This window comes from Sarcophilus harrisii, chromosome 2 (genome assembly GCF_902635505.1).
Source record: "Sarcophilus harrisii chromosome 2, mSarHar1.11, whole genome shotgun sequence".
In the NCBI taxonomy this organism is placed as follows: Eukaryota; Metazoa; Chordata; class Mammalia; order Dasyuromorphia; family Dasyuridae; genus Sarcophilus; species Sarcophilus harrisii.
In genome coordinates, this window is record NC_045427.1 from 35,274,189 (window position 1) to 35,287,835 (window position 13,647).

Here is a 13,647-nt window from a genome sequence, read left to right on the forward strand (position 1 = left end):
TGCTCAATGAATTTGTTTTTAAGTTGACTGTTCACTGTCATTAGATTCTTTTGTTATGGTTTATATTTGATTTTATGCATTTAAAGTTATTCTGAGAAGAAGTCCATAGGCTCATGTGGACTCAGACTCCAAAAAGCTCATGACTTGTAGGATTAAAAACTTTTGATTTTTTCTGAATTGTAAATACCAATCCAGAGTTTATGAAATTGTTCCTCAAGGAAGGCCTGCCCTCTGGTGGACATTTGTTTTATTACTTCATCTCCTCTCAGAGGCTCTGAAATTCATTCAAAAGCCTGAGTTGAAATTTTCTCAAGTTAACCTAGCTAAAAGAGTTACTTCACTTTTCTTTTGGAGAGACCTGAATTTTATGCCCAAAATGTCTAAATTAATTTTTTTTTGGGGGGGGGACCATGTGGAAAAGCCCTATCTTCATCAATCTTTTTCCTTTTTTTCCCCTGAGGCAATTGGTGTTAAGTGACTTGCCCAGGGTCACACAGCTAGGAAGTGTTAAGTGTCTGAGGCCAGATTTGAACTCAGGTTCTCCTGACTTCAGGGCAAGTGCTCTATCCAGTGCACCACCTAGCTGCCCCTTTCATCAATCTCTTGACCAAAAAACACAGTTGTTTTATAATAAATATTATTTTATAATAAGTACAATGGACTAAAATAAAAACAAAATATCCATATTAGTAGAAAAAGAAATAAAAGTTAGGGGTGTGGTGGGAGTGGGAGTGGAAATCCATGGGACTGATAAAGTACTTTCTTTACGACTTGGAGCCCACCCTGTGACAAGGACTTCAACATGGCTACAGTGCCTTTATCCGAATATATCTCCTCAAGCCCAACGAAAAGCAGACACTGACCCAACCCTTGACCTTTAGAGCCTCTCTCGTCTCCCCTTTTATCTCAAGGTAGAATGTGTTGGGTGGAAGTCATTCAGTATGATGTTAGTTCTGCAATATTGACTATGGTTTTTCCATTGTCTCTGGGACTCTGAAAGCGTTAGTTGACTTAATTCCCCTGGAGAATTTTAAGTCTGATTTTTGTCTAGGAAAAACTGAGGGTTGGAGCAAGACAGAAATATATGAAAGGCACTAAGAGTTTTGAGAATCAGGTTCTGCCCACCTCAGTGCCTTCTTCTTGCCTTTACTGCTCTAGGACTAGGAAGAGAGTCATATATGAGCAGCCAATGCAATTATTTTTCAAGGTTTTATTGAAACATGATGTAGTTGGTCACAAGATATAGAAAAACAATAACGCCCACTTCACACATTTGAACCTCTAGCATCTCCTACAGTTTCCCCGGAGCCCTTTTTGTTGGTGGGATGGGCTTGCTTTCCCCGAGGGACTTTTGGGGACCCTGAGATCAGAGAAAGGAAAATCAGGTAACATACTGCTAGCTTAGCTTAGAACCATAAAAACTTTGGAGCTTCCAGAGACTTCTTTAACCCTGTCATTTTATAGATGGTGCAACTAAGATTTAGTAGAGTGAAGTCACCTGTTGAAAGTCACATAAGCAAAAAATGGCCAGGCAGGACCCCAAGCCTCCTGATCTCCAGTCTAGTGCTCATTCCTCAACCTGCTGGCTCAGAGATGACAGTACCCACTGTGACATTGCGACCTTGAGAGGGCCAGCAATGGAAAAAAGATGGGGCTTTCTAGGCACAGTGGTAGGGAAAGTCTTCCTTGCTGGGGAAGGATAGCAAGGAATGGAAACAGTATAGGGTAGGAGTGGAGTTAGGCAATCCTCTTGGAGCTATTCCCTCTGGAAGTAGAATCTGGTGATGACATTCTCCTCTTGAGTGTTGGAAAGGCCTACCGGCCGATCAGCCTCCATCTGGGTGCAGAGGAACCAGCCTGGACAGGCAGCAGACTCAAAGCTGCTGGTGGAACCATTTTCAGTCTTGATAAAAGTGAAACGTTTGGACCTATTTCTATCTTTGTCCAGGTCTGTGATGTCCACCTCCTAGAGGCAGAAAAACAAGACTTAATAAAAATGGAATAAAAATAAATAAAGTTTAATAATGAACTTGTTAGGGAAGAGTAGAGAAAAGGGAAAAGGAGATGGAATGGTGAAAGAGATAGAGAAAGCACCATTAGAGAAGCAGGAGGGAACCAGGAGGAAGTAGCGGCTGTCCTGGAAGAATGAATTTTAGAGAGAAGATGGACCATCGGACCAACTCTACAAAGAGATCTATGAGGAGCCATGTGACCTTGGGGATAAACCTTCCCTTCTTTGTGTGTATTTTGTCCTTTATAAAAAGGAGGGAGTAAGATTAATTCATTTCCAAGATCCTTTGCATCTCTGAAAATGTGTAGTTCTATGATTCTAGGAACAATCCCCAGTTGGCTAAGGTTTTTAGCCATGTGAGGTGATTCTTTGACTTATATTTAAATCAAAAAGAAAGAAAGAAAGAAAGAAAAAAGAAAGAAAATCACATTCTGTTCAGCTTAGGAAGACTGAGGTGCTGGGTGTTTTTTATTTTAGGTTTTAAAAGTATTTATTTACTTATTTTTTAAATGGTGCATTCTAATAATCAAAGTTATTTGAAAGGCAGCACAATAATAATAAGAAACCTTCAGATTAATTATATACTAGTGTTGACCAAGGCCTTAACACAGTTTTAAATTTCACCCTTTCTCAATAATATTAACTTATGATTTTACTCTGTTTTACAAGCCATGAGCTCAAAGGTATACATATGGCACAGTGCTTGGAACATAGAAAGTGCTTAATAAATGCTCTATCCACACATGTATCCACCTATTATCTGCTTATCTATTTACTCATCTATCCATTTATCTTCATTTACCTATCATCTATTAATTCCTCTATCATGTATCTGTAAGTCTGTCTGCCTTTCTGTCCAGCCATCCGTTCATCCATCCATCCATCGGTCTATCTATCTATGTATCTATCACCTTCTACTGTCTTATTATCCACCCAAGCTAGGTGGTTGCTGCTGTTATTCAGTCAACAAGTCTTTGTTAAATGTTTATTATTCCAGATTGGGAATGTAAAAAAGAAAGGCAATATCTTAGCACATGAAATCATAGATTGTTAGTGTCTAAAACAGTGGTTCTCAAACTTTTGTTTTCAGTATCTTTATCCTATTAAAAATGATTGAGGATCTCTCCAAAGCGTTTTGTTTATCTGGGTTATATTTATAGACATTTACCATATTGGAAATAAAAACTATTTTTGAATTTGTAGACCCTCTAAAGGGATTTCAGAGATCCCCAGGGTTCTCTAGACCATACTTTGAGAACCACTGGTCTAAAACCTGGAAGGGAAGCTAGAGATCAGATAATCCAAAGTCATAGTTTTATAGATGAGAAAATCAAGACCTAAATAAAGGAAAGGATATCATTAATATCTTTTAATATATGGAAAGGTTAGTTTAGTCCTTCCTGGCTGAGAGCAGTAAAATGAGGGAATAAGACATGAAGTAAGAAAGTCCTGATGGAAATGGGGAAATGTTGGAGGCTAACACTTAATAGACAAGGTTGTGAGAAGGCACCGTAGTAGAAGAGAAGAGATGGCCTTAATAGAATGATGGCGTAGGCAGAGATTCTTACCTCCAGCCGGAGATGGGCTGTATTTCCAGTTTTGACACAGGCCAGACACAGGGTTCCATCTCGGATCCCCAAGAGTACGGAATGAGGCTCAATGGAAATCATGTCAATTTTCTCTGGGAAGAGAACAGCAGAGGAAACAATGAGAACCTGGGATGTCAGGGAAGGAGAGCTGGGCAGACAGACCCGAGCCAGGAATGGGTCTCTAGCCTCAGCAACCTTGCTAAGTAAGTAATATAAGGAGAAAGAAAGGTTTGTAGAGTAAGAGAGAACCGGGAGTTCTTGACTTTCCATGTTATAAGGAGAAGACAAAGAAACACAGAAAGAGACAGAGAGGAGAGAGAGAGAGAGAGACAGAGAGAGAGAGAGAGAGAGAGAGAGATTTTTTTGGTGAGGCAAGTGACTTGCCCACACAGTCAGTGTTAAGTGTCTGAGCACCAATTTGAACTCCAAAAAAGAAAAGGAAAGAAATGCGGCTTTAAAATTAAAGCTTAAAAAGATGAAACCCAATGCCCCAGACCCCCAGGCTCAATGTGCCCGCACATACAAATGCACACACATACACACACTCACAGATTTGCACACGCGCCCTTCTCCTCCCACAACTGACCTTCCAGGTTAGTGTTTTGACCCTGCAGGTAGCCTGCCACCAGTTCCTTGTTCCTCATGTAGAAAATCTTCTGGTAGACATCCCAGATTCTGAAAGAGCAGACACGTGGTTTAGAGGGCCAGCCCTCCCAGTACGAGTCAGGCTTGGAGCCATGAGAAACACAGTTTACATCTGATCGATTTAATCGCACCCTGACCCTGAGACAGGTGCACTTATACCTGTATTTTAGCTCAAGTAGAAAAGGCATCAAAAGCTCATTACAACTCTAAAATGGCCACTGGGTGGCGCCATAGTGCCTAGCGCCGTGCCCGGAGTCGGGATCTGGTTTCGAGCCCCTGGGCAAGTCTCTTAACCCCGTTCGCCTCAGTTTCCTCATTTATACAAATGAACTGGGAAAGGAAATGGGCAAGCACTCCAGTATCTCTGCCAAAAGCAGAACACCGTTGCTTTGAAAAGGAGCAGGACGATGAGGTTTTCCTAAAACATTCGCCAAGTTCTCCTTACAAAATACACAGCAGAAAAATAGAGCTGGGGATAGCGGCAGATAGGCTAGGGAAAGAAGTGTGGGGCAGGACGGGATGGTCAGTATATATGCTACTCTGTAACTGCAGGCTATGACTGATATAACTCTGCCCTCCCCGTCCAGACCGACAAATTTGCGGGGAACTTCTGATATTAAAACTCCCATGAGCACAATTTGCTTCTGAATTCTGATCTCTCCAGGCAGCACCGTCCTGGTGAAAAAGAAACTGTCCAGCGCAATTTTGAAACACTGATTGAATTTGATCTTTCAGTGCTGGGTGTTTTGGAAAATCCTATCAGCTCCCCTTCCTATAGCCCTGTAAGGTCTACAGAGCACTTTCCTTGTTGCAGCCCTGGGAAGTAGCCAGTAAAAGGGTTATTATCCCCATTTTCTAGATCTGGAAACTGAGACTGACAGCAGTTAAGAGAATTTCCCAAGAGTTAGGAGCTTGGCAGGGTTTGTAGAGTGCTGGAGCTGCAGTCAGCAAAAGTGTGGACACAAATCTCTCTTGTCTTACTTAAACCACTCTGTGACAACCCCTCTGAAACCTCTTCCATAAAATAGAAATAATATTACTTGCTAGAGGGAGCATTGTCTCTCTGTCTGTCTGTCTCTGTCTCTGTGACTCTAGGCAAGTCACTTAACCCCAATTGCCTCAGGGAAAAAAAAAGAATGTAATACTTGCTTAGGGTCACACAGCTAGAACGTGTTACATGTCTGAGGTCACATTTGAACTCAGGTCCTCCTTCCTTCAGGACTGGTGCTCTATCCACTGTGTATCCGCTCTATCCTAGCCGCCCCTCCAGCAAGTAATATTGTTTCTATTTTATGGAAGAGGTTTCAGAGGGGTTAAGTCACAGGTAGGTAAGTAAGACAAGAGAGATTTGTGTCCACACTTTTGCTAACTGCAGCTCCAGAACTCTACAAATCCCGCCAAGCTCCTAGCTCTTGGACAAGTCACTTAACCCCAATTACCTCAGCAAATACACACACGTATATATACAAATATATACACACATGTATATATACAAAATATATATACATATATATGCACATATATACATGTATATAATACACACACATATAGAAATATATACATATATACACACAGATATATATATACAAAATATATATACATATATATGCACATATATACATATACATGTATATAATACACACACATATAGAAATATATACACATATACACACACATATATATACAAAATATATATACATATATATGCACATATATACATATACACACATATACATATATATAATACACACACACGCACACACAGAAAACTAGCCGGACTCATTCACCAAACGTTGAGAAGTTCAAGTGAGAGAAGGCAGGCGGAGGATTTTGCAAACTTTCCCCGCGTTACGGAGACGTCAGTTTTGACGTGGCCCCGGGTCACGCAGCCAAGGAGCAGCAAGGCTGCTGCCGCCGGGTCCTCCAGGCTACTTCCCCAAGAGCAGCTGCTTCCCCTTTTTCTTGCGAACGGTAGATGGAGCTTTCCTTCCTCCGCAGGTACCCCCCGCGCTCCTGCCGGCCAAGGCTCCCCCTCCGCTGGGAAAGCTGCTTCCCTCCCCGTGGATCCCCGCAGCCCCTCTCTCCCAGGGGAGCGACTCACCTGTACGTCTGCTTCCTGCTGCCCATCTCCTTAAAGGGGAGGGACGCCGTTTCTGAATGGAAAGAGAAAAGGAGGAAAGCGATCAGGGAAGCCCCGAGACACACGCCCAGATTCATCCTGATCCCTCGGCCGGCGCGGGCTCCACCGAGCTACCTCCCATTGGCACCCCAATACGAGTCCTTATAAAGAAAAGCGCCACCCACCCAATTCATCAGGGCGCTCGCTGTCGGGGACTGGAAACCGGAAACGCATTAGAATTTCCAAAAAACTATTGTTGTCACTTTTTGGCCTCCGATTTCGCAATCGGTGTTGTAACAACCCCCTACAATGCAATTTCCCCAAAAGAAGCCGTTTCCTCTTCACGGATTCCCTTGGAAGAACAGCACAGCGAACACCTTCCCGAGCATCTTTGCGATCCTTTGGGACTCAGTTGGACCCGATCGGCTCTAACCGAACTCCATTCCCCCTTTCTAGCTGCCCGGGGGAGATCCCGCAACTGAGCTTGGAACATCTGAAAAGGACCATTTCTAGGAGAAAAATGGAAGTTTTTCTTCTGGCTCCAGATCAAAGATTGGGGAAACCCTTGACTCATGAGGTTGACTGGTGGCAATTTGCATCCTTTGAAAAAGTGACAGACTTGTGGGGAAAGGTCCGGGGGCTGAGGAAGTTTTGCCTTTCTGGCTCAGGGCTCCGAAATTAGCCACAACCATAGGCCCGATGACCACCGCTTGTCGGGGCTGTACAGTGGGAATTCCTTTGGGGTATGAATTAGAGAAGGTGGCTGCTGAATTCCCTTCCTTTTCCGGTTATAAATAGCATCTTCCCTTCTCTAGTTCTATCGGTTTATCTTTCTTTATCCATAAAATCAGGATAATAGTGCCTCTGCTAGACAGTATCTGTAATGGGATCGAACTATAAAATCCTAAAATCTCACTAATTCTGGGAAAAATTGTAAAACTAGAAGGGATCTCAGGTGCCATCTTGTTCAAATCTTTTCATTTTATAGGGAAAGAAATGGGTCCCCAAAGCGAGATCATTTGCCTAAAGATACATAGTAATTGAGTGATGATTTGGATGTCATGCTTTATGCTATGAATCCTCCGGATGAGGAGAGCAAACAAAATAATAATAATATTATTAGAGATAATAATGTTACTATTAAAAGTAATAATATCACCACTAAATTAATGATCATTACAACTCATATAGTGCTTCCAATTTGTGAAGCACTTTACATATGTGATTTCCTTTGACTCAATAACCTGGGAAATAGGTGTGGTTGTTGTCCCCATTGTATTGATGAGGAAACTGAGGCTCCAGAGATTAAACGATTTCTTCAGGGTGATATAGTTAATAAGTGTTTGAGGCAGGATTTGAATTGCCCATTTTGCTAACAGTAAGTCTAAATAATAATGATAGTAAAAAATAGTAATATAAACAGGGAATAGTTAAAAGTAATTAACTGCATTTAGTTAGCATTTTTAAGTTTTGAAAAGCATTTAATACATATTATTATGCATTACATAATATTATGTATACATATTAGCTTATCTGATTTGAATTCCATAACAAGTCTGCAAGGTAGTTAATACAGGTGCTATTATCCTTAGTTTACAGATGAAGAAACTCAGTTTCAGGTTCAGTAACTCACTGAAAGGGACACACAAAACTAGCTGAGTTCAGACATTCCTGACTCACGTCTAGAATTCCATGCCCTATTCCTCACGATTGCTTTTGAGGTTACTGAGTCATTTCAACCTGGAGGAGAAAAATCTTGGAGGGAAACGTGATGGAGAGCTTTAGGGACACAGATGTAGGCTTGATGTGGGAAAAACGATTATTGTAAGAATGATCCTAAAGTGAAATGGGCTGCCTGTTGTGACAATGGATTCTCCTCAATGGATATCTCCAAGCATAAGATAAATGACCACTTGAAAGCACTGTAGAATGGACCTGAAGTCAAGTAGAGGACTGGACTAGATGGTTTCTGAGATTTCATGTAACCTTAAAATTCTCTGATTTGAATGTTCTAAGAAGCTAAGGAAGAGATCTTCTTTAGACAGGAATACCAAGTCCTCAATAGGGAAAATAATGTGCCAGTGTCATCATAAATGGCTGCCTTTAAGGGAGAAAAGAGAGAAATTGGGGTTTGGAACTTGAAATAATTGATTCTAACGCCTTATTTCATCATTATTTTAAGTGGAACAGCTAGGTGAATTGGATAAGGACACAGAGCTAGATGGTACCCGAGAAAGAGCTAGAATCTAGGTCTCTGAGGTTCACAACTCAATGTTCTCCACTCCCCCGGGCTGCCTCAGTGAGACTAACTGTCCCAATAGCCCACATTTCTCATTCTAGTTTACTGTCACACCACCCATGGCCTAGATCATTTCAGTGTCTTATTAATTGATCTCCTTGCCTTAAATCTATTCCCGTTTCATCTCATCTCCCACATAACTGCCAAAGTGAGTTCCCTAAAGCATAGTTATGACTATGGCACTTTGTCACTCAAAAAATTCATAGGCTCCCTATTGACTCCAGGATCAAATCCCTCCCCTCCTCCCTAATTTGGTATTTAAAGCCTTTCACAATCCGGTTTGGTCTTATGTTTCCTGCCTTATACATCTACTCCACCCCCAATGTGTATTCTATGGTCCAGCCAAATGAATCTTCTAGTTCCTCCCCTAAGAATATCTTTGATCTTTATAGCTTTGCATTATCAGTCTACCATACCTGGAATGCACACTGCTCCGCCCTTCGTTCTCTTGGGATCCCTGGCATCCTTCAAGCCTCAGCTTATGTAACCTTTATAGAAGGCTTTTTCTGATCCCCTCAGCTGCCTTGTATATATTATGTCTGCCTGCCTGAATATCTATCTATCTATCTATCCATCTATCCATCCATTCATCAATCTATCTCTTTATCTTTACCTATAAAAGGCATATGTAATATATACAAAATGTATATATGTATAGCACATATACACAATACTTCTCCCATTAAGTTCCTAGAGAACAAGGATTATTTGTTCACCATGGCTAGGTGAAGGGGCAGGTCAATTCTCCAAGAGCCCCACAACTGTGGATCACAACACCTGAAGAAGTTGCAGGGCAGTCTTTGTGACACAGATGTTGTTTGTGGACTGGGAATGAAATAAATTGGAGGTAGAGGGAAGAGGAGATAGGACAGACTACACAACTGCCTCTAAGGAGAGAGGTCAGGGAACAACAACTGCCTCTCAGTCTCCTTGTATCATCATCATCCTCTCATATGAAGAGATCCATTCTACAGGTCTGAGTTAGACCTCCAGCAGCCACTGGCAGATGGCTCCCGTGTATCATAACAATTTGGTTTTATCTTTATAACCCTAGCATTGCTAGACATTTAAAATCATAGATTTAATGCTGGAAGGGACTGATATTGTACTGAAGTCATTCATTTTATAGAGGAGGAAACTGAAGCAGAAAGGGCTGCAGTGGTCACATAGCTTGTAAGGGTCTGAAGTAGGATTTGTCTTCCTGACAAGTACAGTGCTCTATTCACTACAACATGGATTGTTTGAAATGCTGCTTTAAAGTTTTCAAAGCACTTCTGTGTAGAAATTCTCTATATAGAGAATTTCAAAGCACACAATTCACTGTGTGCATACAATTATGAATGATATAGGTTTAAGGCAAGGAAATTGAGATTTGCCTAGTAGTATTAGAGGTAGAATTCAAATCCAGGTCTTCTAGACTAGTCATTCTCTCTATTATATCTTGTTGACAGGTTATCTTCAACAAGCAAACCAGGATGAGGCTACTCAGATGAATGTTGTTCCCTTACAAGAAAGATTGTCAAGAGGACGCCCTCTCACTTATTCTCAGGATGCCAACATTGTTCTTCTTGGAGGGTACCTTATGAGGTAGTGATTTGTCATGTGCTTGGTGATAAGGAATCTTTATCTTCAGAAGGTGGGTTGGGTTTTTAGAGATAGCAGATGGTCAGGTATAGACATAGTTGGTGAACTAAGTGGCTGAAAAATCTGGAAGCCACTGTATTGGACTCAATATCACATGTGCTGAAGAAAGAAAATGTATTGTTTTGGCATGGTCTACCAAAAACTGGTCTAAGATACTTCTTAGCTGGTGTGATCCATGTCAAGTCACTTAACTCTATTTGCCTCAGTTTCCTTATCTGTAAAATGAGCTGGAGAAGGAAATGGCAAACCACTTCAGTGGTTCTTTGCCAAGAAGATCACGGGATAATGGAGAGTCAGATGTGACTGAAATGACTGAAAAACAAAACAAAAAAAGCATGTAAGGGGCCTGCATCTTCCACAAGATTTTGGGAAAGAACCCTGTCTGGATCCCATACCTCAGAAAACTTTCAGGACAACACACTTTTTGTCTTCAGAGGGATAGAGAAAGTCCTTTCTAAAGTTACTAAAGAAAGTTACTTTCTTTAGCCTCAGTTTCCTTGTCTGTAATCAAGCAAGCAATCAAAAAGTCCTTATCCCAAACCTTCTATTATAAAGATAAGTATCATGATTATGGCTCTGTCATATTTTTCATGATTTCTGCTAGTAAAACAGCAAGGCTCTGGCTTCTGAGCACATTAGAGAGAAGGGATGTTAGTGTTGAGAAGGACAGAGATTATTTGATTTGGGGCCAGGGATTCTGGGGTTGAATCCTTGAACAAAGTTTATCCAGCCTGGTGGGGAAAGCAAGTCTCTCATGAACATTAAATACTGCTTTCAAGGTATCATTTCACTTTTAGTCCAAAATCCTATTTTCTAGGCTCTGAATCTTGGATCTGTTTGGTTGACCATTCCGTATTCCTGTGACTTCACTTCCATTATGAAAATCTATAATCTATTTGCTTTAGTCTGTTGGTCCTGGAATCACCTTCCTTCAGGAGGAATTTGAGTCAGAGAACTTAGGTTTGAATCCTAGTGCTACCATTTTGATTCTCATTTGACCTTAGCCCAAGTTACTTTCTTTAGCCTCAGTTTCCTTGTTTGTAATTAAGCAATCAAAAAACATGTTAAGCACCTACTGTATGTCAAGCATGGTACTAAGAGCTATAAAATAAAAGGAGTGGAGTGAACAAGTTCTAAGACCCCTATCTATGATCTTATAATTTAGTTCAATCTTCTCATATTCTCCTTTCCTTCCTTTCCTTCCTGAATCAATTGGGGTTCAGTGACTTGCCCAGGGTTACGCAGCTAGGAAGTATTAAGTGTCTGAGACCAGATTTGAACTCAGGTCCTCCTGATTTCAGGGCTGGTGCTCTAATCACTGCACCAACTAGTTGCCCCGTCTCATTTTCTTGATGAAAGAAATGAGGCCAGTGATGGGAATGCCAACCCCAAAGTTGTTCCAGGCCAAGTTGCAGAACTTTGACTATAAAATAGTGAGTATCATAATACAATGGTTAGAATTTTAGGAACATGCCAGAGGTTATCTCTAGTCTCCACCCCATCCTTCAACATCACAAGGATTTCTTCCAATCGAGAAAAAGATACCCTGGAAATCACAATTTCAGTTCCTTTCTCTTTCTGAGTTTGGTATTTAAATAAATAATAAACTAAATAAATAAATAAATAAATAAAATAAATAAATAAATAATAAATAAATAATAAACTAGTCTTTATTTATTTTTACATAAAACACATCTTAATCTCTTTCTAGTAGGTTTTTTTTCTCTCTCTTCCAAATCTGAATCCCTATTGGGGTTTTTCTTTTTTAATTTTCAAATCTACTTTCTTTAGACAACTTTCCCCCTTTCCCTGCTGGACCTTTCAAAAGAATTGTCAACAAAAAAGAACATAGTTTTATAGTACAATCACACATTTGTTTTTTTTTTTTTTGGGTATTGTTAATAGCAAACACTATTTGGCTTCTGGGGGGAAACCCTCATTCTCTTTCCTTACATGTTTTGACATACTTTAAGACCCCTTATCTACATAGTTAACACACCTGAAATCTGAGTCAAAGTACAATCATTTAAAAAGCCCTGTTGATGGAAAGATAACTATCATGATTCTGGCTCTGTCATATTTTTCATGATTTCTGCTAGTAAACTAGCAAGGCTCGGGCTTCTGAGCACATTAGAGAGAAGGGATGTCAGTGTAGAGAAGGACAGAGATTATTTGATTCGGAGCCAGGGGTTCTGGGGTTGAATCCTTGAAACAGCTCCTTACAGTTGGTGGGACCATGGACAGAGCCCTCATTTAAATCCATACTTCTCTGGGTCTCAAATTCTTTGTACAAAGAAGAGGTTCCATGAAAAAGCTCTGGGATGCTTTCTGGCCCTAATATTTGTGATTCACAGAAACTCAGGCTACCTCCATAGTCATCTAATCCACTCCTCCCTCAGCACCTCCAAGAAGAAGGCATCTAGCTTCTTCCTGAAGATCTCCAGTGAAAAAGAGCCCATCAATCCTCCTTGATCCTCAAATTTCTATTTGATCTTTTCTTATAGTCTCTCTCTTAAGCAGCTCCAAATACCTACTGGCAAGGCATCTCCTTCCCAATCTCCAGACCAGGAACAAAACAACAACTAAGGAATAGGAGGGGATGGAACTTACCTAAGATCACTAGGTGCTAGTACTTCTTTAATGAGTTGCTATGATTACTCGTCAGATGGGAAGTCAAGCCTGGTGGAGAGTAGGATGTGTGAGGCAGCTCTCCTTGTGCCAGTAATTGGGCCCTTCTTTGTTAACCTGAACCTTTTTTTTTACCTGAGGACAAGAGGAGGGGCAATATCATATCATTTTCTATCCTTCCAGAGAACACAGTGGTTGGCTTGTGAGCCTGAGCTACACTCCACCCATCCTTCAGAAGACAGGCTTTTCTGGGTGACTCAGACCAAATAGAAACCCAACTGGTTCTTATCTGAAGAAAAGCAGTTCTCTGATGAGGAATTAGCCCAAGAATGTTAAGGCTCAGTAAAACTGAACTACTGGGGGTCTTTGGCTTCCCTCCCACTGATTCTCCTAGTCCTCTTCCAGACAAGCTCATGATTCCTCAAGGACGGTCCTCTGTCCATTGCTCTATCCAAGAGCAACTTTCCTTAGGCCTTAGCTTCTCTTCTTTCTTTCTGAGACTTTGGTCTTCTTCTGTCCTAACTTTTTAAGATCATGCTCCAGGTAATTAAGGAAACTAATCTACCACTGATATGTTCATAGATATGGATATGTCAGTATGTTTCTTCCGGTGAAGAGATTGAAGGACATTGAGGAAAATGAGCTGGTTATAGATTGGACTAGGACTCAAATCTTGACATTGCTCATTTCAAGTTCTTGACCTTGGGCAAGT

General features: G+C 40.9%; 1 protein-coding gene across 3 annotated transcripts; it reads right to left on the minus strand.

Moving 5' to 3' along the window:
* Nucleotides 1–1,195: 1,195 nt before the first annotated feature.
* Nucleotides 1,196–13,040, minus strand: LOC100923652 (interleukin-1 receptor antagonist protein). 3 transcript variants are annotated; one of them, XM_031949890.1, is made up of 5 exons: nucleotides 12,918–13,040; nucleotides 6,347–6,398; nucleotides 4,187–4,275; nucleotides 3,580–3,692; nucleotides 1,196–1,966 (listed from the first exon to the last, which is right to left on the minus strand). In XM_031949890.1, the coding sequence occupies exons 2-5, from the start codon at nucleotides 6,370–6,372 to the stop codon at nucleotides 1,757–1,759; spliced, it is 438 nt and encodes a 145-aa protein (XP_031805750.1). In that variant the 5' UTR covers nucleotides 6,373–6,398; nucleotides 12,918–13,040; the 3' UTR covers nucleotides 1,196–1,756. The 3 variants fall into 3 exon arrangements, with proteins under 3 accessions (XP_031805750.1, XP_031805749.1, XP_003758665.1); XM_031949889.1 differs by lacking the exon at nucleotides 12,918–13,040 and adding an exon at nucleotides 6,550–6,623; XM_003758617.4 differs by lacking the exon at nucleotides 12,918–13,040 and having other exon boundaries at nucleotides 6,347–6,514.
* Between the last annotated feature and the right edge of the window lie 607 nt (nucleotides 13,041–13,647).